Here is a 24,105-nt window from a genome sequence, read left to right on the forward strand (position 1 = left end):
AATTTATGAACCCAGGTTGGCCACTGCAGTTTTATTTTTCTGTTACTTATGCATTACTTTCAACCTGGCAGACAGAACATATATAATTTTTAAAGGTACTGCGTACTTACTTATCGAAGGATTGTAACCTGTGGGTTTGGCAGTGTATTCAAAACAGGCCTTCACCTTGAGGCTGTACAAAATCAAACACATATTCCTTAAAAGATGCACTGCTGTAGTAGGAAAAAAAAAAACAAACCACTCCATGGTCCCCAGGTCTAAAATCCCCCCACTGCCCACGGATGAGCAACATGTGGTATGTTCACTGGACGGATTGATTCCCTGTCCCCTTACTGTTGCCTGCAGCTCCTCAGAGCGACAGGGCTACCCTACAGCAGGGCTATGAGAGCTCTCACCATATCCCGCTGGGCGCCCCACAGAATGTTTTCTGGCGGAGGTCAATCGTGCTTGGTGTCACGGTGACCGTTTTCTGAATATTAATCACAGGCCGGGACCTGAAATCAAAGGAGTAAAACACAGGCTCAGCCTTCTGCTACCTTCAGTGTGAGATGAATCCACATGCGATCAGCCGCCTACTATATCTTAAAAACCACAGAGGGGAAAAACGTTCCCCCATTTCTAAAGAAAAGAACGGTTAGCAGATACCATTTAAAACCCGATGATACAAATTTTACCCAAACATTTTAAATAATAACATTTATTTCTAATTATAAAATGTTTTGTCATCTTAACAGAAGTTTTTAAATGGAAAGGAACATGGGCAATTTGCAAAAGTTCTAGAGTTTTCAGGCAAATATTATGGCTCTGTCCCCACCCAAACCCCCAAGTAGCCTGGTATGTCCTTCCAGACACCGCTCAGTGCTGCTTTTCCCCACTGACAGTTCAGTGGCCTTGTCCTGCCTCTCCACAGATCTAGTTCCCTGTCTCTCAGGCTGGTGGTTCTGCTCTGCCCCCACGCAACGGCACGGATTCAACCAGTCCCTGGCGGGTAGACGCTTACACTGTTTCTAGGCTCACAGCTCTGACAAACCTCCTTGGACACATTTCTAGGCACACATGTGAATTTCCCTGTAGGATAAACTCCTAGCAGAACTTCAGAGTTGAAGAATGTGTGCATGTTTAATTAGGAGTAATCTTGCCAAAATGCCTTCCAAAAAGGTTAAAAACCCACATACACCTACTACCAGGGATGCTCACTATCAGGGTTTCTACATACACATGAATTTTAGGAATACAGGCAAACCTGAGCTGACAGGGCTCCATCCTACAAACATTTGCCCTTCCTTGGAACCTCCTGCCGGCAGAAGGGACTATAACTTTTCCACCCCCACGGGATCTCCGTAAGCAAACGCTTCACGCCCTCCACCTTTCCCGTCTCTGCTCTGCCTAACCCCAACCTCGCAAACACACGCAAGCAGCTGGAATCCCACACCTTTGGCCCTTCTCACCATACAAAAACATCTCTGCTCTCCCTTCCAGCTTTTCCCCTACCTCCCACAGCCAAAGGTGTCGCCACCAGCCTAGGTCCTGACCCCCCCCACAGGTACAACAAATCCAAGGATATGGTGCAAGTGGGATGGGGAGAGAGGCCCCTCTCATCTGGGTCCTCCCCAGCCAGAACTCAGAATGGATTCCATGGTTCCATTACCACATGGATCCAGTTAGACTGACTTTAGTGGGCTTCTGGTAACCCAGCCATCCTGGGGAAGATAGGAAAATGCATTCGAAATCCCAGACAGCGAGCTGGAACTTCTGGAATCAGTCTGTCGAGAGGCTAGAGAAGACACAGGTACGTTCATGGGCAAGGTGCGAGCCTGTAGAAGGACGAATGCTGCCCACATTCCTGTTTCTACATTTCCTTCTATCTCAATTGTTTACCTTTCTATTGTTATTTTAGACAGCTGCTAGTTTCTAAGATACTAACCAGATACATTCCTAATTAAAGTTTTGAGAGCATATTTAAGAGGCAAAAATCCACACAAATATCTTAAAACCAATTGCTAGAGATGCAAGAATGTTTTATATATCATAGTATTAAGGCCTTAATGTGACATAGATATCAGAAGGAAATAATACACACTTCTGCCTAAAACATTTTTATTTTTTATTTAAAATCCTTTTGTTTTTTTAGTAATCTCTACACCCATCCCAGGACTCAAACTCAAGACCCTGAGATCAAGAGTCACATGCTCTTCCAACCGAGCAAGCCAGGCACTCCTTATTTCTGCTTTTTTAAACATAACAACAAATACAATTTTGAGTTCACAGTACATTATGAATCAGGAAAAATGTGCCTTAACACATAAAGCAAATCTTACTGGTTCAGCTACCTCTTGTTTGATTAGCATGTATTTATGAACTACCCTGAAGTACTAATATGATTTAGTGGGAAAAATGCCCGGACGCTGAGATCCTGTGCTCCCAGGATCCAGCCTCCAAAGCTTAAGCAGTCCTGGGCCTCCCCTTCCTCATTTGTAAAACAAGGGAATTGGGTTCTCCTTTTTTTAATGAAAGGATTTTAAAATTTACTTTTGTGCTGTCTCTGAGGAAAGAAGGAACAAGTTCACAGGGTTCATACTCAACCTACTTATTAGGACAGGAAAATAATATTTTAATATATACCAGCTATATTCAGAAGCAAATATTTAACTCACTAAAAATAGGCTATGTGCTGAGAAAACATGGTAACCAAATTTTGGTACAGGAAGTCAAGTCTTCTTGATACCTGAGGGCTATACCTCAACTAGAAGTGCAAACTGCATTTTGATGAATATTCTATATTCTTTCACCTTTTAAAAACACAATATTTTAAGGGGTGCCTGGGTGGCACAATCCGCTAAGCACCCAACTCTTGGTTTTGGCTCGGGTCATGACCTCAGGGTCGTGGAATCGAGCCCCATGATGGGCTCCACGTTCAGCACAGAGTCTACTTGAGATTCTCTCCCTGTCCCTCTGCCCCTCCTGCTTGTGCTTGTGTGTGTGCTCTCCCCAAAATAAATAAATCTTAATAAATAAACATTGAATATTTTAAGATTAATACCTATATGAACAAAGAGAAACAGGCATATAAAGGTAGTGTTTGAGAACCACCAGACAGAACACAGGCTGAACGCTTTAACCTCAGATGGCACACAGTACCACACACGGCGTCTCCAGTGTGACAGCTCAGAAGGTCACTGGGTTCCTAGGACAAATACGTATCACCACCAACACAAACCACTACTGATCTATCCATGTTTTCCCAAGGTCTCTCGTTTCTCAATCACGTACACACAGTTCATTTAATTTTTTTTTAACTTCCTTTTTCCTCACTAACATCTCAGATACACCCTTCTCCACTTCTTTTCACGTCTCCTACTCTTGTCACCTGTAACTTCTGTGGTGGTTCTTCGTTTTCCCATGAAATGGCTTTCATAGATCTTGCCATCTAACCAGAAAACTTTTTCTATGATATCCTACGCTACATTCTCTCTATATATATACTGTATACTTTTTTTTTTTAAAGATTTTATTTATTTGAGAGAGAGAATGAGAGACAGAGAGCACGAGAGGGAAGAGGGTCAGAGGGAGAAGCAGACCCCCTGCCAAGCAGGGAGCCCGATGCGGGACTCGATCCCGGGACTCCAGGATCATGACCCGAGCCGAAGGCAGTCGCTTAACCAACTGAGCCACCCAGGCGCCCCTGTATACTTTTTTTTTTTTTATATATTATTCTCTTCAGAAGTGTCCTCCTGGCGTCAGTTTCTTACAAGACTCAGGGGTTTGGCTTAGGGTTATATTTTAGATGTTGAGGCTACATCTCTACCTGATACTCTTCTGGAAGTCTGCAGGGCAATAGTGGGGGTTTTTTTCCCCTTTAGGGCTTCACTGTACATTAACAACCATTTAAAATATCTTTAAAGAGGGGCGCCTGAGTGGCTCAGTCGGTTAAGTGTCTGCCTTCCTGGTCCTGGGATCAAGCCCCGCATCGGGCTTCCTGCTCAGTGGGAAGCCTGCTTCTCCCTCTCACTTTGCCCCTCCCCCCTGCTAGTGCTTTCTCTCACTCCTGCTCTCCCAAATAAATAAAATCTTTACAAAAATAAAATAAATATCTTTAAAGATAGTCTTTAAGATAAAAATAAATTTGTTTTATAATTATGTAAAATATTCACCTGATAAAAAAATCAACCTATAAAAATAATATCTAACCAAATTAGTCTAGCTGATATCTCTGTCTTGTCCAATTTATTCACTACCATTCTCTATGAGTAACTATATATGTATACTGTTTGTATTGTAACTATCCATTAAAATTTATTGAGATTGGGTTTCTAAAAAATATTTGCAATATTTCAGGTACATTTGAAAGAAAATATAATTTTTATTATGATGGTTTACAGTTTGATATGTACTTACATTCTCTATTTTATTGGTTATATTTTTAGGTCTTTTTATTCTTGCTATTTTTGTCCTTTTGATCTGTCTTGAGTTACAAAAGGTATATTAAAATAGTCTCTCTTCACATAAAAAAAAACTGTAAAGTCAAATAGTTAAAAAAAAAAAAAAAAGAAAAAGAAAAAAAGATAAACCCAAATGGTTAATTCTAACAATCCAAGAAATGCAAATTCAGCAAAATGGGGTCACAGAGCACATGGGCAAAAAGCGAATAGATTGATCATGTTCGATGCTGTTCAGGATGTGAGGAAATAGGCTTTCTCACAGCTTGCTGCCACGAGAATAAACTGTCACGACCTCTCTGTAGATACCTGTATTAATATAAAAATGTGCTTACCTGTATCCCAGGAATTCTATTTCTAGGAATTTTTCTTAAGAAAAAAAAAAACAACCACACAGAGATGTATAATATTCTGTAGCACATTATTTACATTAGCTAAAGGTCAGAGACTAAAAATTCTATCAATTGAAGATTAAATGCATATAATGGAGTAATATCTTGTTAGAAAAAATAAGATGGATGTGTCTATACTGACAAGGAGAGATAACCAAGAGAGATTAGATTTTTAAGAACCAGGCTAGAGAAGAGCAGTTGAGAATGGCTCTTTGATGATGCCCTTGAAGCAGAAAGATACCCAAAACTATCCGAAGTTGTTCTGTGGAATTTGGGAATATTGGGGAACTTGCATTCTCCACAATTATGTATTAAAACTTTACAAGAATGTGCTATTTTTAAAATTAAAAATGAAATAAATGATGTTAAATGGTGATTCCCGGCAGTGATGAAATTTGCTAGGAAAAAGGGGACTCACGCAAAGCTGATGGGCAAACCGAGGCAGCCTTTCTGGAGGTCATTTTGGTGACTCTGAATCTAAAGTCTGAAAACACATATGCCCTTCCACTCAGCAAATTCACTTTTAGGAATTTATCATGAGGAAATAATTCAGGACATGAACAAAAGTAAGGATGTCTGCCAGCCTGTCTGTCATGAAAAAAACAAAACGAACAAACCTGGAAAGGAACATAAATATCCAAGGACGGTGTGGCGATGGGTTAAATAAACTAGACCCAGCCATATGGCACCTTACAGGCAGCCATTAACTTCATCTCAGAAAAGTGCTCGAGGACAGGGAAAAAGCCCCCGTGTGCTATAAACTCACTGACATGAGGAAAGTCCACCAGGCATTACAAAACAAACAAAAGCAGATCACAAAACAATATGTACGTTGTGAGCTCAGTTTTGTTAAATACACATGTGCATTCACAGAACACAAAAGACTAAAAGGATATAGACCAAAATTTTGGAGCTAATGAATAGGGAAAGACAGGGGATTCTTATTTCCTTCCTTATATTCTTTGTACTGTCAAATTTTGTGTTTCCTCTTTTATCAAAACATAAGGTTTTAAAAGTACCTATGAAGTACACATTTTCACCAGTTCTGATTTTTTCTCAATTCAAAATTAGTAAGTCATTACAAAATAGGTTTTTATCACATTGTTATACCACTCTTAAAAGAAAAATCTTCAAAATCCATATAAACCTTTGACTTTGAAATATAGGTATTATGATTTTCAGTTAAAAAGATCAAAATCTGAATGGAACCTGAATACTGAACATACTTAACTGAAGTCAGAGATCACACACCTGAACACAGCTACTGAGTCTGAGAGGGAACCAACAGCAACATCAGGGTAGGAATTTCTATCAAGGTCCATATTTCCAGCAATTGAATATCCAAAATAAGGGGATTTACCCTCAAGAATCTGAAATGAACAGGGCATCAGAATGAACAATGGGCCACCAAAATGAGCTTCTCGATGCCTTGAAAAAGCCTCATGCTTCCACATAAACTGAAGCTCAAGAGTTTACTTATAAATTATACTAAATTATAAATTATAAGTACACATATGCTCCAACACTTCATACATTTCATAGAAGTCATCTGATTTACATTCTATCTCAAAGGATACAAGGGCCAATTTTTGATGAGTTTCTTTACTATATACCAAACCTCTCTACCTGCCTTCCAAATGTCTTATTTTCCTCAAAAGCAATTTTTAATTTTTGGCATCTCAATCCTCCATGTAATCATAATCATCTATTTCATTTGCCCCATTTTGCCTCCAGTTATTATGCTACTAAAGGAAAGATCTCACATTTCCATCTATTTATGCTGTCTGGGTAAAATTGTCTTTTCCTTTGGATTACTCTGATTCCTAATTTATCTAAGAAATTTTACAAATAAACACAACGATGTGCTTATTTTAAATCTGTTTTCAAGCTATCTTTTAATAGTACATTTTAAAAAAACCCACAAATCTATTATAGATTTGTAAATCAAGCATGAGTAGCGTGAAAATGCACATAAACCCAAATATCCTATTACAAGGCAAAAAGCTGAGACCCTTATTGTAGAAACCCAGGCTGTTTGGTTACCTGTGTTGGCTTGGTATTTATTCCATTCGGGGATCCGTGATAGATAAAAACCTTTCCCTTATCATCATAGGGAGCTCCAACTGCAATATCTGTGGACAACATCACATTTCAACAAACACTACATTTTTAAAATGTTCCAATACGACGTTTCATAATAAGATGCCATAAGCATTCATTATTTTAGACAATCAATCTGCCAATGAGCATCATAACTATCTCACAATCTATTACCTACCTGGGTAGCCATCTTGATTAATATCGCCAATATTTTTTACTGCAATGCCAAACATAGAATCTTTGGTTCCATTAAGACGAATTGGCTTGACTTTATTCCACCTGCCTTGCTGGTTAATGTAAACATACACGGCACCTCCAACTTCTCCATCTCTATCAAAATACTGTGGGGCTCCAATAATTATATCTTGCCACCTAAAAACGTAACGAGGGATAAAACTGAACCATCAGCTAAAATACCAGCAAGCTCACAGAGAATGCCATCAGCCCAGGTACTAAGGACACAGAGACAGGATGCAGAAAGGAACTCAAATCTGGAATTGACTTCTCATCCATTAAAACATTTTTGTAGGTGTGTTTATGTAATGTTTAGATAATGTAATGTTTAGGCACGTAAGTGTTTATGTTTAGGTGAAACGTTTTACACAGTAGCCTACAATAAATGCCCAGAGGAAGATATCAACGGTAAGAACCTGAAGACAGTCCCCAAGTTAGAACGAGAGTGCACAGACTCTGCTCCCCTCCACCTGCCACCCAAACTGGCACCACCAGACATAACTATTACTTTGTCACCGATCCCTATTTTTAAAAGGACATTCTGGATGCTCAAACAGTCCCTTAAGAAGCACAGAAGAACCACATAGGTGTCATTTTTCGAGTTAATGTTTTTCCATATGTTAATTCTCACAGACCCATGATCCCAAAACATGAGTAAAAATTGAAAATGTAAATCACCTGAGGAGGGTTATGAACGTCTGCTGCCAAAATACAAGGGATAAAGATGTGGCAGCAAAAATATTCTTTGAGTCAACTAACCTAAAAGGATGGCGCTTCTCAAGACTGAAAAGTGCCCAAGAACCAACGATTTCTTGGCGGGTATAATAAAGTAACCGAAGATGCTCTCACCCATCACTGTTAAGGTCCGCCACTGCCACGTCATAACCGAAGGAAGAAGCCAGACCTTCCCCATCAAAGATGTACTCAGGGAGAAGATGTGCAGACTTCGTGTCCCTTTTTAGCAAAACCACAGCTCCACTGTGATTGGCTCTTGGAGCACCAGACACGAAAGTGATCTCATCTTTAGAAACAATACCTTTTCCTGAGTCCAAAGAAAAGCCTAGAAAAAAACAAAACAATAGCGCACGTCACCCTGTATCTCAGGAGTATCTAACACGGTAACTTTTCTAACATCACTACCTTTGCCTCGGCCTCCCACCCCTCTCCTTCAGGGCCTCTCTCGCAGCTCTCGTATTTACAACACGGAAGAGTCTGAGCCAAGTACAAGGCAGTAGGCTAGGTCGTGGCTTTCTACGGAAACATACGAAGACTTTTGAAGGAAAGCACCCATGTTACTTAGCATATGTCTAACTTGAATCATGCATCTCAAGCTGTTCGTACTCCATTTTAATACAGGAACTGTGGTAAAAGGAGTTCAAGCCAGATCCTAAGTTATCACTGGAAACTGCACATAGAGATACAGCCAGACACAACATACCTGAGTGCATGTTACAGAGTTCTGCTACAACGTACCGATTAGTAACTTCCACACTCATCAGTCTCCTTGGTAATACAAACGCTAACACCATTCATGTATCACAGACAGCATCAGGACTGCGGACCAACTTAATTCTCAGACACAAACATGCAAACAAGACCATGACTGGTGAGACCGAGTATTTGAGAACCTAGTATAAACAACAGAGGTGAGCAAGTTGTCACTGATGACAATTACATACTTGTTCAGAGGGCAGAAAAGGTTAGACGCCTAATTATAAAGCATCAGGTGGGGTGTCAGATAACAGACTGAGATCTGGCAGCAAGTGAACATAAATGCCTACGTCAGAACCACTCAGATTAAGCACATCTTGCTCTAGAAAGGTGAGGCAGATGCAGAATAGGGTAAGCTCACCCTTTTTATTCTGATTTATAAAAAGCTTCACCACTACTGTTGCAGTTCTCAAACTGTGAAAGTGAGTTGCAAAATATGACGAGCTCCAAGTTTAGAATAGGTGATGTAACTAAATCCAGCTCTGAAAACCATCTGGCAGCAGAGCCTCAACCATGGCATGCTTTTCATGTGTGCTTCACTTGAAATGAAATAGAAAAGAAAAAAGATTTATGCTCTGTATGGATCCAAAAAAAAATTTTTTTTTTTTTTTTTAATGACCATGACCAAGACAATTGATTTGTCATCTCTGAGGTCACAAACCTAGGTAGCTATTCATCATCACATCAGGGGATGTGCCGGGCTGCTCCCTGGGAGGCTGTGTTTTATAAACAAACTGATCAGGATCTGTGTAGGAAACGCTGGTCAAAAACAGCAGGCCTGGACACATGCGCGGAATGGAAGAGATCGAAGAGAAGGCAATTATGCTTCGTAAGAGGTACGAGGAGGCCACCACTGCATCCGGTGAGCCAGCCTCCTCGCCAGCTTCCGAAACCTCAAGCAGGTCATTTTCTTCCTCAAGCCCACTATGTTTTGAAACGACAGATCCACAGACAGCATGGACAACAAAAACGTAACAATACAAGGCATCTGCTTTTGAGGCAATCCATTCTTAAAAGGGGCAAATGTGTTTAATAAAAAATGCTGAATCTTTTCGAATGCTCCAAGAACAGCTATGTTTCTAAAATCCACAGGCATCTATCTTAGAGACTGAAGTGTTGGGGTTCTTGACCCTTATATGGAATTTCAATTTACAAATACTTCTCATCATAAATAACCCCTAAATAACATATCTGATGAGAGGCTGCCTGTTAAAATATGTTCAAATAAAATGCAGGTGTATGAATGGTATTCAGCCTGAAAAGCCATACTGAGACTGTGAACGGCTGGCGTCTGCGTCCCACCCGTCCTGCAAAGCCACTGACCCAGCACTCACACACCCAGCCGCTTCCCACCCTGCCTCATTTTCACGAGCCTTTCTTTCCTTGGCTGAGGGATGAGCAATTGTGTGACCTTGGCCTAGGAAATTAATTTCCCCAGGTCGTATTTTTTTTCATTAGCAAAAGAGGGATAATCATACTGATTTTATAACATTGTTGGGAAGATCAGGTAAGACATGAATAGCAGTAAATACAGCACATGGTTGGCACTTGTTAAGTTTAACTTTTCTCTGCCCTCTTCTAAGCCTTCACACCAGATTCTTAATTTGGAGGGAGAGGGAGTGTCTGAAAAGTTGTGTCTTTTTTTTTTTAATTAACAGTACCATTCATGCATATCTATATAATTAGAACATTTTAAGAATATGCTTACTAAAACGTCGTTTAGAATTATTCTTATGTTTTTACTTTTACCTTCCATTGTTCCAGTAACATCTCTAGCACAGGGGTACTTTAAAAAAAAATAGGTTACTATTCAGGTTTAGGAGATTTTTTACATTTTTTCCCAAGAAATGCACAGTAATTATTCTTTATGTCAACTCATACCAAGAATTAAAGCTCTTAAAAGCCTTTGTGTAATTACCATAATGCACATGAATCATTTAGGACACCCATTAGTAATGCAAACGAGCCTTAGGAGTTAGGGAATTGGCACTTAGACACAATCTGGGGGTCCTCCAAGCTGCTCTAGCAGTCCCGCTCAGCTTCTGCTGGAAAGCCACCGCGCCACCCGCCAGGGGCCCTGTGACAGGGGGGCCCCAGTCCAGAAGCAGAGCCGACCCTCGCAGAAGAGCAGTCACGAAGGAAGGACCTGGAGGTCTTGACCTGCCACTTCAGAGTAACTTCATGAATGTAGCTCTTAAGAGTATCTCTAGAAAGAGGCACTGGAGGGAGAGAGGAGGCAGCTCAGCTTATTGCTGACATCCATGCATTTCCCCTCCCCCGGCTGCACCAACACCTGTTTTTGGTTACAGAAGCTGACGCTAGCTCAAGACACAGACTTCCACTCGGGACAATTTTAGGAGACAGTGAGTTTCCTCCCGCCCTGCCGGAGCCCAGGTCAGAACGGAAGGGTGCCAAGCATCAGCCAGGTTACCTCAGGATCACCAAAGCTTAAATCCAATTCCCATCAATGCAGCCACAGGCCCCTGGCTCCACCTGGCCTCTTCTCATCCTCGAGGTCCAGGTTGGGTCCTGGGAGGACAGGGTCGCACTGAGGCATCCGGAAAGGCAGGCATGCCTGCTGCACTCTTTCCTACCTAAGTAACTGTTAGCGGGAACAGGAACCAGACTTTCGTCATGGTCAGTCTCTCCACCAACTTCATAAGGCCCATCTTCAAAGATGTTCATGTCAAAAAAAGTGTTATTCTTTTGCTCTACACGAACGATGCCTAAAGAAATGAAATGGCAAAAAACAACAAAAAAAACATGAAGATGGAACAAAATAAAAGAGATGGTTCCTAATAAACATGCCTCATGTTAGCACCATAAGGACAGGAAGAAGAGTCTGGAGAAAGAAGGGCAAAGGAAAGAGAGGGCTTTTGAGGTTATTACAGTTAAAAAATCATGTTATGTGAATTTTCTTAAAGAAATCTGTTCTAGTAATAAAAAAAGATGGCCCGTGCATTTTTAGGAATTCTCTCTATAATGCCACAAAACCAGATGGAAAACAAAATGTTTACTTCATTAACTAAATCTACAGAAAGTAACTCTTTAGACATTATATGAGCCTGATGTATTTTACACTGTCTGTCATCCTAGATCAATTTACCTACTTTGCTAGAGAGTAAAAGTGAAATGTTTTGATCCTTTCTTCAAATCACTTGAACCAAGATTTCATCTTTCTAAAACTTTCACAATTAACAATTAAAAAGAGAAGATTTCATATAGTAAGCCCACTATGTGACTTTTTAAAAACGGTAACATTTTGAATCAGGGTTTATAAAGCAGATAAGAGATGTTTCCTGTAAATACATACACACATACCTGGTGGGTGTTTTTGTTGTCTTACTATATATGGCGTCTCTTCTTGTTATAATAAAACTATTTCTAAATTCAGTGTGTTATTTGGATTAGGTCAATATAACCGGACAAATACAGTTATGTTGGGGGTGGGGAGGCCAAAGGAAATTCCTCCCAAAGGTTACTACGGATGACATAAAGAGGAAGGTGTTCCTCAAGGATTGTTTCTAATAGGTATTCAAACTTGGGAGATTTTTTGAATGCAAAAGGGAAATTTTTCCTAAGTTTGTCTTAACTAGAGAAAATGTTATAACATAGCATTTATTTTAATAGATTTCTCAAAAAAATGTCTGATGTCTAAATCCTATGCATTTCTCTTCATTATGCATTAGAGTTAAGCTAATTGTCCTTTATAATATAGTGGTTTTCTTTGCCTGCCTAATTTCTTCAGAGAAGTTAAACTTGATTACAGGAGCTGACCAGGTTCGCCCAGTCAAACTGAGGGCCCTTCTCCCCCTCCCTCCCAGTGCCTCCTTTTACCTACATCACAATCATAATTAAACGATACCACTAAACAACTTTCCCATAAATTGTCTACAATTATCATCTCAAAATTCCCTAATTTGTCATTTACCCTTCTAACTTTTCTGCTTTATTAGCAAAACACAGCCTCTTAAGATAATATATAATGGAAAAAATGTCTGTATTAATACACTGTTACTTGTACATGACACCACTCAATTATTTTGTTTTAAGATTACTACCTTAAATGAAATGTTTGCCAACATTAAAACACTTGCAGCCTCAAGAAACAGGAAAATACAAAACAGAAAAAACTACAGAAGTTAATTATTATATTCTTAGTGAAAAAAGTTAACTACTTGTATTAATGTAAATTGCTGGTAGAAGAGGAAAAAACATCTTCAAATATACATTTCCACCACTGTTTTTGAAATCATATAATTGAGAGATTGTAATATCCTACCTTACTTCTATAATATACAAGTGCCTTATAACACATTTTGTTTTAACTTAAAACATAATCATGGTGCATGTAAGAGAAATTATGTAGTCATTCTGAACTCTATTGCTATAAATACATGTCCTACCTTTCCAGTTATAAGTGCCCGGGGCTCCAAACACAATGTAATGAAAGTCTTTAGTAAAAGTAGCTGCTACTCCTTGCTGGCAAGAACCAAATTTTTCATGGCCTCTCAATCGGCCATCGCAAAAACTCCAGTCTCCTCCATCCATGTCATCCTCAATCCTCAGATTCTGACTCAGGACGTAGCACCTTCCAAAGATATCTCGGGATTCCTGCTTTGTATTGACATGTTGCCTTTTTTCGTATCGGTGAGCACATGTCTGCAAACAGATGGAATAAAGTAGCCCATTCATTTCTACAAACCTTATGTGTATTGTTGATCATTTAATCAATTTGTAATAAAGAGAGATTAATTCTAAAGGGGATGTTAAACATGTCCTCATCCTGGGACGGGATCCAAAACCAGCAATTGTTCCCCAAAGTGGCACTAAGGAGAGCATCATCTAGCATAAAGGAACTAGGACTTGTCTTATTCTCACCTGGAGGATAATGCTCCAGTCCAAATACCGAATGCCAATCTGTAATCCACAGGCAATTTATTTGTAAATTTACCTGTCACATAAGCAATAGGAAATATCTTCTCTCATTTTCTTAATTTAATTGGCCTTTATTGGCTGTATAAACTTTCACATCAGTATGTTTGTGAAAATTTGTAATTATGTTCCAGGGGAGAGAAATCATGGACATATTTTCATAGGATCAGGCAAACACAGCTAAAACAAAAACATTTCCCTTTTACCCGCACTATTTCCTTATAATCAGCCCTAACTTGTACTCTAAGCTATTTTAAAAGGCAGAGAGAATTACACTGCCAGAAAAGATGAAATAATCTCTATAATTTTACAAGGTATTCATGGTTACCCTCCATGTAACACAGGCTAAATAGACTTTATGATATCCAAGTTGATTTCCTATAATGATGATCCCTTAATTATCAAAATTCAGGGTTCAGTAAAATTCTCATTTTTTTTTCCCCCAAAATCCTGTATCAATTTGTCAGAGCAACTAGATTTTGAAAGAGACACAGAGAGAGAGCATCGTAATCCAGCCTGGAAGGCATTTCTGAGGCCACCTCCCACAGTCCACCTAACAAACCCCTTCCCTTCACTGCTACTTGTATTTGAAGACGTTCAGAACAAACAACCAGAGTTTTAGAGTACCTGCTCTTTCCTTGGCTATTCCCATATTTTTTAGAACTCATCTAAAAAAGCCACATGGTTCCTGGGACATAAACCACGTCTAGTTTTGTTCTGCATTCTAAAGACCGTCTAGCGTTTTAGGGATATTCAGTGAAGGTTTATTAGTAAGTTCCTTGAGTCTGAAAGTTCTAAAGAAAAGCAGGTTTTATGACTATTTCAAAGTATATCAGAAATCACAGAGGGGCGCCTGGGTGGCTCAGTCAGTTACGCATCCAACTCTTGGTTTCAGCTCAGGTCATGATCTCAGGATCACAGGATGGAGCCCTGCGTCAGGCTCCATGCTCAGTGTGGAATCTGCTTGAGATTCTCGCTCCTTCTCCCTCCGCCTTGCTCTCCCCTCTCTCAAATAAATAAATAAATAAAACTTTAGAAATCACAGAAAAAATAATGCCTTGATTTCTTCTTGACATCAATTCCTGCTGTAAAGCAGTGAGTCTTCTGGAATGTCCCCTGTGCGGGCAGGCGCTCTGCCTGCCTTGTTCGCTGCTGTCAGCCTGGCGCCAACCCATGACAGGCACTCAGACGTTGTGGAATGGGTGCGCTTCTCCACACTTACCACAACTTTGCCCCCTGGACCTTGGCTCTGCACGGTGACCCCCATCCACTGATCTTCCTTGCTTTCTGATGAAGGGTCAGCTGTGGAAAGCAGTGCAGGTTACGTACACACAGTTAGGACTTCAAAGTAACTGAAGCAGGCAATGAAGCGAGAGATGAACACAAATACAAGCTGGTTTCTAAACTGCCTAGATTCCAAGTTACTCAATCCAGAAAAATTATTTCTCCTTTTAAGAAAACAGGTAAGTGGTTATTGGTAAAAACCTTCTTAAAATTCTTTACATAAAATAAATAGCTTTACCTGGTGGCCCTACACTCTTTCTGACAACCAGGATCCTGAGTACAAAAAGCTATTTGAAAATTATAAGACTCAGGAGTAGCTTCCAACATATGCGTCTTAAGGCAGTGATGTGAACATCCAGTCTCCAAACTCCAGCTACCATCCAAACTAACAAGAAGTCGGCACTTCTCTACATAGTCCTAAATTTGTTATATAACAGCATGAACTCTTCTTTTCTTTCTTGGAGAAGACAAGGCCTCAGATTCACTATCAATGCCAAGAAGGAAAGCAACATATTTAGTTTTTACCTCCCCCCCCGCCAAAAAAAAAAGAGAAACCACAAACACCATCATGTATGTGTTCATTTCAGTATCAATCTGAACCTACTGTATGACCCTGTATCCAAATTTTTGCCTTCCTCAATGAGAAGGCAGGCATGATTTTTTTAATCTTGAATCATTGCAAAAATGTGAAAACTAAACAAGTTTAAGTGGAGAGAAGCCAAAATGCCAAAATGTTAAAGAGTGATTATGTCTAGATTACCCATGGGTTTTTGGGTTTTTCTTTATATAGGTCGGTGTCTTTTGTAACTTTCCCACAATTAACATATATCATTTTCTAATCAGTAAAGAAAAAAAAAAACAAATGTCATTTCTAAAAGATGAAAAAGAGAACAACATCAACGTGAATTTGCAAATCTACTTAGACCAAGGATGTCAAATCTGCTCCCCTGGAGCTTCTCAGCACACTAACTACTCGGCTCAGCAGAGATCCCTCACAAAACAAGCCTCTATCTGAGCCAGAAGGGCAAAATTAGCCATTATGGTCAGCTCTCACTTCAGAGAGATCTGATATTTAAAACAGTCTTTCTCTCAAATATTTTAACAGCAAGCGAGCACTTCTGGCAGCCAAGTACAAGCTATGCACAATTTTCTTTGCCGCTCTGAATTCAGTTTTCCAACAGCCTCGTGTAGAACCTCAGCGCAGCACTAGGCGGCGACATCAACACACCATAGCCTTTTAGAAAGCAAGATCAGGAAGGGCTGCAGTTCGGTGTGCATCCCAGCATCATTTAAAAAGTAGATGTTTTCAGGGCAAACAAGAAACAGTCAAGACATGTAATTAGAAGCGGCCCTCTCTCCAAGAACAAAGGCTTGGACCCCTTTCCCTCCTCATGGAAAAGGCAAGTGGGGTACAGGCGAGCTGGTCAAGTGGACAGAGTGAGGACAGAAGAACACACCGTCGTTATCAAATTCAATCCGTGTGCAAGGCCCGGGGGAGGTGATGTCACAGCTGTACAAGCCGCCTGTTCTGTTGGCCCTCTGCAGTGGAAGGGCCACCGCCCGAGGGGCCCCCACGAGCAACCTGTTGACAAAACAGAAAATTTGGAGAGTTGAGTTTAACAAACGCAATTAACATTTCAATTAGAACCATGATGTTCAGATGTCGGGATCATTGGTGGTCAAGAGTTCCCAGATGCCCCGCTGGCTTAGGCACTGGGGACAGTAAGAGTCCACTGGGGACAGTGGAGTCCTGCGGCTGGCCCGTGCAACACGCACGCACGCACAGCTAGGCAAGTCAAGCCCGGAAAGGGGTTGTTGAAACAACGTGAAAAGTATGCCATCTCTCGGGGCGCCCGGGTGCCTCAGTCGTTAAGCGTCTGCCTTCGGCTCAGGTCGTGGTCCGGGACCCTGGGATCGAGCCCCGCATCGGGCTCCCTGCTCTGCAGGGAGGCCTGCTTCTCCCTCTCCTACTCCCCCTGCTTGTGTTCCCTCTCTCGCTGTGTCTCTCTCTGTCAAATAAATAAATAAAATCTTTAAAAAAAAAAAAAAAAGTATGCCATCTCTCATAGTATCAGCACCTCTCTGAGTAGGATTCTGGTGTTTTAAAAGACACACTTTATAGAACATGACCCCTAAGGGGAGGGGGGTGGGAGGATGGGTTAGCCTGGTGATGGGTATTAAGGAGGGCACGTTCTGCATGGAGCACTGGGTGTTATGCACAAACAATGAATCATGGAACACTACATCTAAAACTAATGATGTAATGTATGGGGATTAACAAAAGAATAAAAAAAAAAAAAAGAACATGACCCCTAAAGCTAAGCCGAGGACATACGGAACTCAACAAACACTGGAGGGGGGAAATGGCCCCATTAAACTTAACAAGCGATGATATGTCATCTTCTAACACTGTGCCTTCCTGAGGTACTTTTCAAAGGGAATTTCGACTATACCCGAATCTTCAGTTCACACACTGTTTCATTAATTAAACGAGGCAGCCGTTAGGCCCATGTGGCTCTAATGACGTGGTAGTTATGTGAGCAAAAATATCTAAGCCTGTAAAGGCCTCAAGGTTGTAAAATCAAACCTGAGGGACAACCAATCACAAGCAGCCAACCAGGCTTTAAGCTACAGCTGATTAAATAATTTTTCTTTGCTTTTTTATTTTCTCTGTAGGAGTCTTTCCCCTGGTTCCGGCTGGCAGAGCACTCCTAACCACTTCCAATTTGCCGCTGCCAGATTCCGATCGATTTTTGCTCCAACTCGTAAAGTTTTTTTTTAATATGCCTCAGTTAGTTTATCTTTTAATAATACTGACTTAGAACCTAACCTTGCCCAAGATACGACTGGCCTGAATCTCGTTCCCTCCGGCCCGCTCGCGTGCTCTCTCTCTTACTGTGGGCACTCTTGGCCCGGACAGGCTCGTCCGCCAGCATCCTCTATCAGTCTGGCGCAGACGCTGCAGGAGGGTCTGGGCGGCGGCCCCTGTGTACTAGGTTATCATACCACGCCTTCTTCCCTCCCGCCCCAGTGTTGCTAGCTCCGGTAAGAGGGGGCCCTAACCCCAACCCACAAGCCTTAAAATCTCAGTTTCACAGCCAGGAGGGATCTTCAGAGACCTGCCGTCTTTCCGCAGGGTTCCTTCTGAGAACGCTCTTTACTCCCCATCTCTGGGTCTGGCGGACTCACGGAACAGCTAGGAACAGAAACACAGAGAAGGAACACACCTGACTGGACAGAGAGAAACGAAGCTGGAGCTGGGGGAAAGAGCTGGACACACAAATGTGAACAAACAACTCCCCAAGCAGAAAATAAGGGTCCTTGGAGCCTGGAAGTTCTTGGCAGAGGGTAGAGGCAAGGCCAATGGCCACAGGGGTCTCCGCAGGACCACCACACACACGTTCCGCCAATGTTGTCCCAGATCCCAGGAGCCCCGACAAACAGCTGGGAGGTGAACTGGCCTCAGCCGTAAGTGAACAAGCTCAACTACTTGGCTGATCTGGAGCTGGAACCCTGATCCAGGGCCTGGGCGGGATTAGCCAAGTGCTGGGCTCAACAGCATGGAATCACAGGATGTGAGCATGGGAAAGAGCAGAGAGCATCTAGCCCTCTAACTTTACAGGTAAGAAAACAGAGGCCTTTGCAAGGAGGGTGATCACTCTGCCCCTAAGATTTCACAGCTCTATATACATGTATACACACACATAAATATGTGTAGGGACAAAAAATTACTTTGGAGCACTATTTTTCCCATTCCTTTCAAATGCTTCCCAAGATATAAAACCCCAGATTTTAAGGCATTTATAACCTAGCTGAAAGGGCAAAACCTACACAACGAAACACAGCAACAAGAACTGCTCTGTTTACTGACAGATGTAAGCAAAATATGGAAAGGTTGTGGGCAGGCAGAGCCAAAGCGTTCCTGGAATCAGGCGGCGTGAAGACTGGGAAGAGGTTATCTGTAAAGATAACCAGCTCCAACGGGAAGGCTATAAAGAGCAGCCCGGGAGGTCCAAGGTTACTACCGAGTCTTCTCTGACCACTTCCTCGCCTCCTCAGCCACAACCAAGGAGCCTGGCAAGCTACCTAAGGCAGGTGCTGGGCTTGCTAGTTCCTGTTCACTGTACTCACTCGTTCACTTGTTCATTCCACGAACCTTCAAGAGCCTTCTAGAATGAGTAAGGGTTGCCCGGCTCCCCGCCGAACTCCGGCCCTGAGGGAGCCAGACCGGGAAGCGGGTCTGAGACCGGAGAGCGCAGAGGCGGCGGGAGGGCCCCCCCACCGCCCACCGCCCACCCCGGAATCCTGAGCGCGCTCCAGAGGAGGGCGCCAAAGCCTGCCTGCCAGGAAGGGGGTCGCCGAGGCGGCAAGCGAGGGGCGCGCGGTGGTGCAGAGGCTGACAGGGGAAGAGCCAGACGACACGGACGGTTGGGAATCGGTGACGCCGCAAGACGCACGTGGGGATGAGCCAGCCTGGTCTGCGGAGCCCGGGGCTCCGGGGTAAAGGGCCAGGGGCGCGCACCCGCAGAGCCCCCCCCCCCCCCGGAGCCCCTCGGAGCCCCGGGCTGCCGCGGACTGCCGCGCCCCGCAGGGGATGGGCGCTGACAAATTTCCTGTTGTTTCCAAAGCTGCGGAGATTTGTTCTATTCACGTGGACAGCCGGGCCTTGAGAGCAGGCCCGCCGCTTGCCCCGGCCGCGTGGTAGCATTTCTCCCTCCTCGGCAGCTCCGCCCTCCGCCAGTTCTCCTCACCCCGAGTGGCGAAGGCAAGCCTTTAGCAGGCGAGCGAGGAGGAGGCGGCATTTCACTCGTCTGCCAGCTGGTTATAGAGGCTGTGGCAGCACAATTTCACATGTGCTAAAAATGCCAAGCTCTTTTTTTTTTTAATGTTTAACAAAATTTATTACGGTGCTATTTAGAATAAAAATGCCAAGCTCTTACAGAAGGAGCCCACACATTTTACTCACGGCAGCTATTGCAGAGGAAAGCCAACCATACAGAAGAATGGAAACAGCCAGGTTTGAGTGGGTGGGGAGGGGCAGAAAACACAGAAGAGAACTCAGCGCGTAAGAGAAATGTGCCTCTGGAGAATAACGTTAATAGTCACACTGCCTCCCGGGGGCGTGGGGGGGAATCTGCCTGCACGTGTTTGCAGCACATTCCTTCCTCCCAGGGCCCTGGACGGTTGGCACAGTGAGCCCACTCCAGAATCTGTCCTACCTTGGATGGAGGGAGGTTAAGGTGCTCTGCGGCCGTGGGCAGACCCCCTCTGGTCCCTGGCCTCAGGCCCCAGCCAGCCAGGGGAAGGAGAGACAGCCGTCACCCAGGCTGCCCCTGCTCTGCCTGCACCTGGCTCCCTGGGACCACACGCCATAGGAAATTCAGGAAAACAATGACTGGGGGACAGGTGCCAGTAAGTTGGTAAAATCAGAATCCGAGAAAACCTAAGGAAGCCCCTTGATGGGAGAACACAGTAACTAACCCCAACCAAACTCAACAATTGGCAGGTATCCTAATTCTCAAGGTAAAAGCGGTCTTCTCTGGGTCAGGAAATAAGCACACTCTTAATTCAGCTTGAACCCAGCCTGAATCAGAAGGTCACAGCCCATTAGCGGAGGCTGTGTCTGGCAGGAACAAATGATCGAAGAGAGCTGTGTCCAGTCAAACGACGGCACCGTCCCTGATGCCACAACCCATCTAAGTCCTGTAGGACGGGCACTGGGCTAAGCCCTCAAACACAGCTGGCTCCTGAGGTAGCCGACTCGTATAGCTCCAAAAGGGATAGTCTGCCCGCAGGCCACACCAAAATCCAGTTCTGGGCCAATCCCGTCTGTCTCCGCTTGGTCCCCAGTGCCCTTTGATGCTGCCTCATGTAAGCAGCACACATTCTCTGGGCACTGCCAGGATCCCCGCTGCAACGCCTGGGCCTTGGGCAGCAGCTGCCAGGCTGCTCAGTTCATTTCCTCCTAAGAAGCAGTGACAGCAATGCTGTCATTACTGACTCACCCGGTGTGTACGGAGGAATTCAAAACTACAGTAACAATGCGCAGTCAAAGTGACACAGACCAGGGGATAGAAGTTACGGCCTGCAGAGGGAAATGGCGGAAATTAACAGAACAGGGTCTAAGAAGCCTATTCCCCTATCAGGAAGGGTGAGGATCTAAGTTTGATCCAAGACTGTATTAGACACCAAAAGGAACAGGAAAAAATTACTTCCCAGAGTGCTTTCCACGGGGCTAGTGAAAAATCACACCTCCACGATTTCGAAGCTGTAATGACATACAAACTGCCCTGGGATTCCAACATATTGGAAAGCCACATTTAAAATACAAAACTCCGGGCGCCTGGCTGGCTCAGTAGGAAGAGTGTGCAACTCTGGATCTCGGGGTCATGAGTTCAAGCCCCACGTTGGGTGTGGAGATTACTGAAATAAATAAAACTTAAAACCAAAACAAAACCTGCAAAACCACATCATCTTTAAAGATGAAAAATAAAATCTGAAATAGCAAAATACAATATAAAAGGCTAATAATGACACAAGTGTGACATAAAACTGAGGGTAGGATATAAATTCAGATCTTTGGAGTCTAGATCAGAATTCCTGGCACAAGTATTCAGGACCTCCTCTCATGCTATTCAGCACAAGTTTATTTCAAACTTCAAGAAAGCCACACTCCTATTTTATATCCTCAAGTTCTCTCCCAAACAGAGCTGGTATACTTTTGTGTAATTACTTCAACCAAAAGATCTAAACACTGGAACACTTTTAAAACTCTAAGGACAATAGCAGTTTTGCTTCATTGTTTTTGGCAATAATTCGTCGTTTCCTCAAGGATTAAAGATTCTGCCTCTAGCCATGCAACTTTGTCCCAGGAAACATGAGATACTGCCTCATTAGAACAAGGACACTATTATTGCTGAATATAAAATACAGTTTTCTTAGTTTGTCCAAATTAAGTATTAAAAAAATTAAAAGATGGCATCACCATGGCATTGTGTCCCCTCTACATTTAACCCATGTTCAAACTCAATTTTTAATTTTTGTTTAATATATACAAATAAATGACAAGAAACCAAAAAGTAGGAAAGAACTTATGATGGACAGCAGATTCAAAACTCATCCCAAGCCCCATTCTCTAGGAAAACCTCTTAAAAAAAATAATTCTGGATTTACTTCTCCGTAACTCCATTATTTTTTTTTTTTAAAGATTTTATTTATTCATTTGACAGAGAGAGACACAGCGAGAGAGGGAACACAAGCAGGGGGAGTGGGAGAGGGAGAAGCAGGCTTCCCCCTGAGCAGGGAGCCCGATGCGGGGCTCGATCCCAGGACCCCGGGATCATGACCTGAGCCAAAGGCAGACGCTTACCGACTGAGCCACCCAGGCACCCCAACTCCATTACTTCTGCTTCTACTTTTATTTCTTGATTTATCAGCTTTGGACGATAACTGTAGACCCCACAACATGAAAAGGAACAGACTTACACTACTTGCTACTTCACTTTCCTTCCCATGTTTAGTTAACTATATTACCTTAGTTCTTCTATTTGTTACCCCTGAAGTTTTACGCAATATATTTAACCTTCTATTTTCCCTTCACCAACTTTCAACACCATCTCTCCCTTCCCTAATTGGGGAGATGCAGCCGTCCACACCCAGACCCTTTCTCCCCAACTCCCCACCCAACTCCTACCACCCATTAGCTAAACTTTTATACTATTATCAGACTAGATTACCACTTACATTTTATCTTTCGTAACCACAAGACACCTGTTCTTTTACATAACCAGGTAAATATTCAGTGTTCAATCAAACCACATTGAACTTCTCTTTCTATCTGGACCAGTATCAGAGCCTTTGGCCTCAAAGGAAACTGCTCCCAGCATCAAGGTCAAACAGACGTTTCTTCCACTCTATCAATTGCTTGGGGTACTTCACATTTGAACCATGACTTTTGCTTTTCTTGGCATTTCTCATTGCCTTTTTCCTTACACTGTTTGCTTTTTTTCCTAGCCTCAATCATGTCTAAGCTCCTGGTCATACCTTGTATTAAATCAGGATTGCTTCCTTGCTCGGGTTTCCTCCTCAGGGGCCTCGGACCTCCTGTTACTACACAGACTGTTCTAGGGTTGTCGTACCGGGGCATCCTAGGACTGCCCTGCTGGGCTGATCCGCTCTGGAAAACAGGTTTCCCTCTTATTCTAATTACCTTATTAAAAATCATCCCAAGGAACAGTACATGACAGGTAAACTTAGTCCCCCCATATACAAAAATGTCATCGTTCTGCTCTTATCCTTCATTGATAGTTTGGGTATAGGACTCTAGGTTGAAAAACATTTTCTTCAGAACTTAGATGCTATTGCTCTTATTCTAGTATCCAGTGATGCCAACAAAAATTCTAAGGGAAGTCCAGTTTTCATTTCTTTGACTTTCAGGCTCTTCACTTACCCTAGGCGTTCTGAACGGCACAACCGTGTACCCGCACGTGAGCCTTTATTCACTTAACTGTGTGCCAACTGCATGGCCTCTTTCAACCAATGGACTCACGGTCCCATTTTCTGTGCTCTTTCTGGAACCCCTTAACTGGTCAGGTATTGGGACTCCTGGCCTCCTTCCCTCTCTGTGGTTCTGAGGTTTTTCCAACTTGATTTTCTAATATTTCTACTGAAAATTTTAAATTTCAGCAGTTCTGTCATCTCCAAAAGCTCTTTCTTGGTTCTGGTCGTGTCTTTTACATAATAGCACACTCTGTTCTTAATTTGTGGATCAACGTGTTCTTAACATTTTCAACATTTTACCTGGAAGGTTTTTTTCCCCCCTCAGTTCTCGTTCTGTTCCTGGATTATCTGTTTCTTCCAGTGTTTCTCTTGGTTTCCTTCAGCCATTCCCTTTTATGCTGCTAGCTCTCACCACACGCCTCAGAGCCCTTGGTTCTCCTGTGGTGGTCCATTTTTGGGTCGGTCTCACCATGAGCAGGAATTCCGAAGGGAGCCCTGGGTGGGGCCCGCCACTGGCCGGATTCACTTTAGGCTGAGTGGGTAGGAAGCTGCCATCAGACTGCAAACCACTCCGCAAGTAAATGCTAGAGGAGGAAGCCTTAAATTCTTGGGGTGCCAACATTTACATTAGAAGACCTAGTAGCTTTTAGGGTTTTTTTTTTTTAAATAACACATAACTGTTATTTGATTATATTGGTTCTACAAGAATCAATTATTTTTTTTAAAAAAGATTT

The 24,105-nt window shown here is 42.7% G+C and overlaps 1 protein-coding gene and 1 long non-coding RNA gene across 5 annotated transcripts in view; both read right to left on the reverse strand.

Moving 5' to 3' along the window:
- The window catches only part of ITGA6 (integrin subunit alpha 6), a 74,207-nt gene that overhangs the window by 23,275 nt on the left and 26,827 nt on the right, over nt 1-24,105 (reverse strand). For 2 of the 4 annotated variants that reach the window (XM_081814158.1, XM_081814159.1), the window contains exons 2-11: nt 16,330-16,454; nt 14,811-14,890; nt 13,060-13,315; nt 11,248-11,379; nt 8,012-8,222; nt 7,107-7,300; nt 6,872-6,960; nt 6,080-6,198; nt 396-494; nt 111-172 (exon numbers count right to left, since the gene is read on the reverse strand). In XM_081814158.1, coding sequence (XP_081670284.1) covers nt 111-172; nt 396-494; nt 6,080-6,198; nt 6,872-6,960; nt 7,107-7,300; nt 8,012-8,222; nt 11,248-11,379; nt 13,060-13,315; nt 14,811-14,890; nt 16,330-16,454 — 1,367 coding nt within the window. Of the gene's footprint in view, nt 1-110; nt 173-395; nt 495-6,079; nt 6,199-6,871; nt 6,961-7,106; nt 7,301-8,011; nt 8,223-9,314; nt 9,432-11,247; nt 11,380-13,059; nt 13,316-14,810; nt 14,891-16,329; nt 16,455-24,105 lie in introns of all 4 variants that reach the window. The other 2 variants (XM_081814161.1, XM_081814160.1) reach the window with 2 other exon arrangements.
- On the reverse strand, nt 10,774-11,241 carry LOC145720525 (uncharacterized). The gene is made up of 2 exons (XR_014143556.1): nt 11,085-11,241; nt 10,774-10,872 (listed from the first exon to the last, which is right to left on the reverse strand). It is a non-coding gene; the product is annotated as an uncharacterized LOC145720525 (long non-coding RNA).

This window comes from Leptonychotes weddellii, chromosome 3 (genome assembly GCF_054177405.1).
Source record: "Leptonychotes weddellii isolate Sample4059 chromosome 3, ASM5417740v2, whole genome shotgun sequence".
Taxonomy (NCBI): domain Eukaryota; kingdom Metazoa; phylum Chordata; class Mammalia; order Carnivora; family Phocidae; genus Leptonychotes; species Leptonychotes weddellii.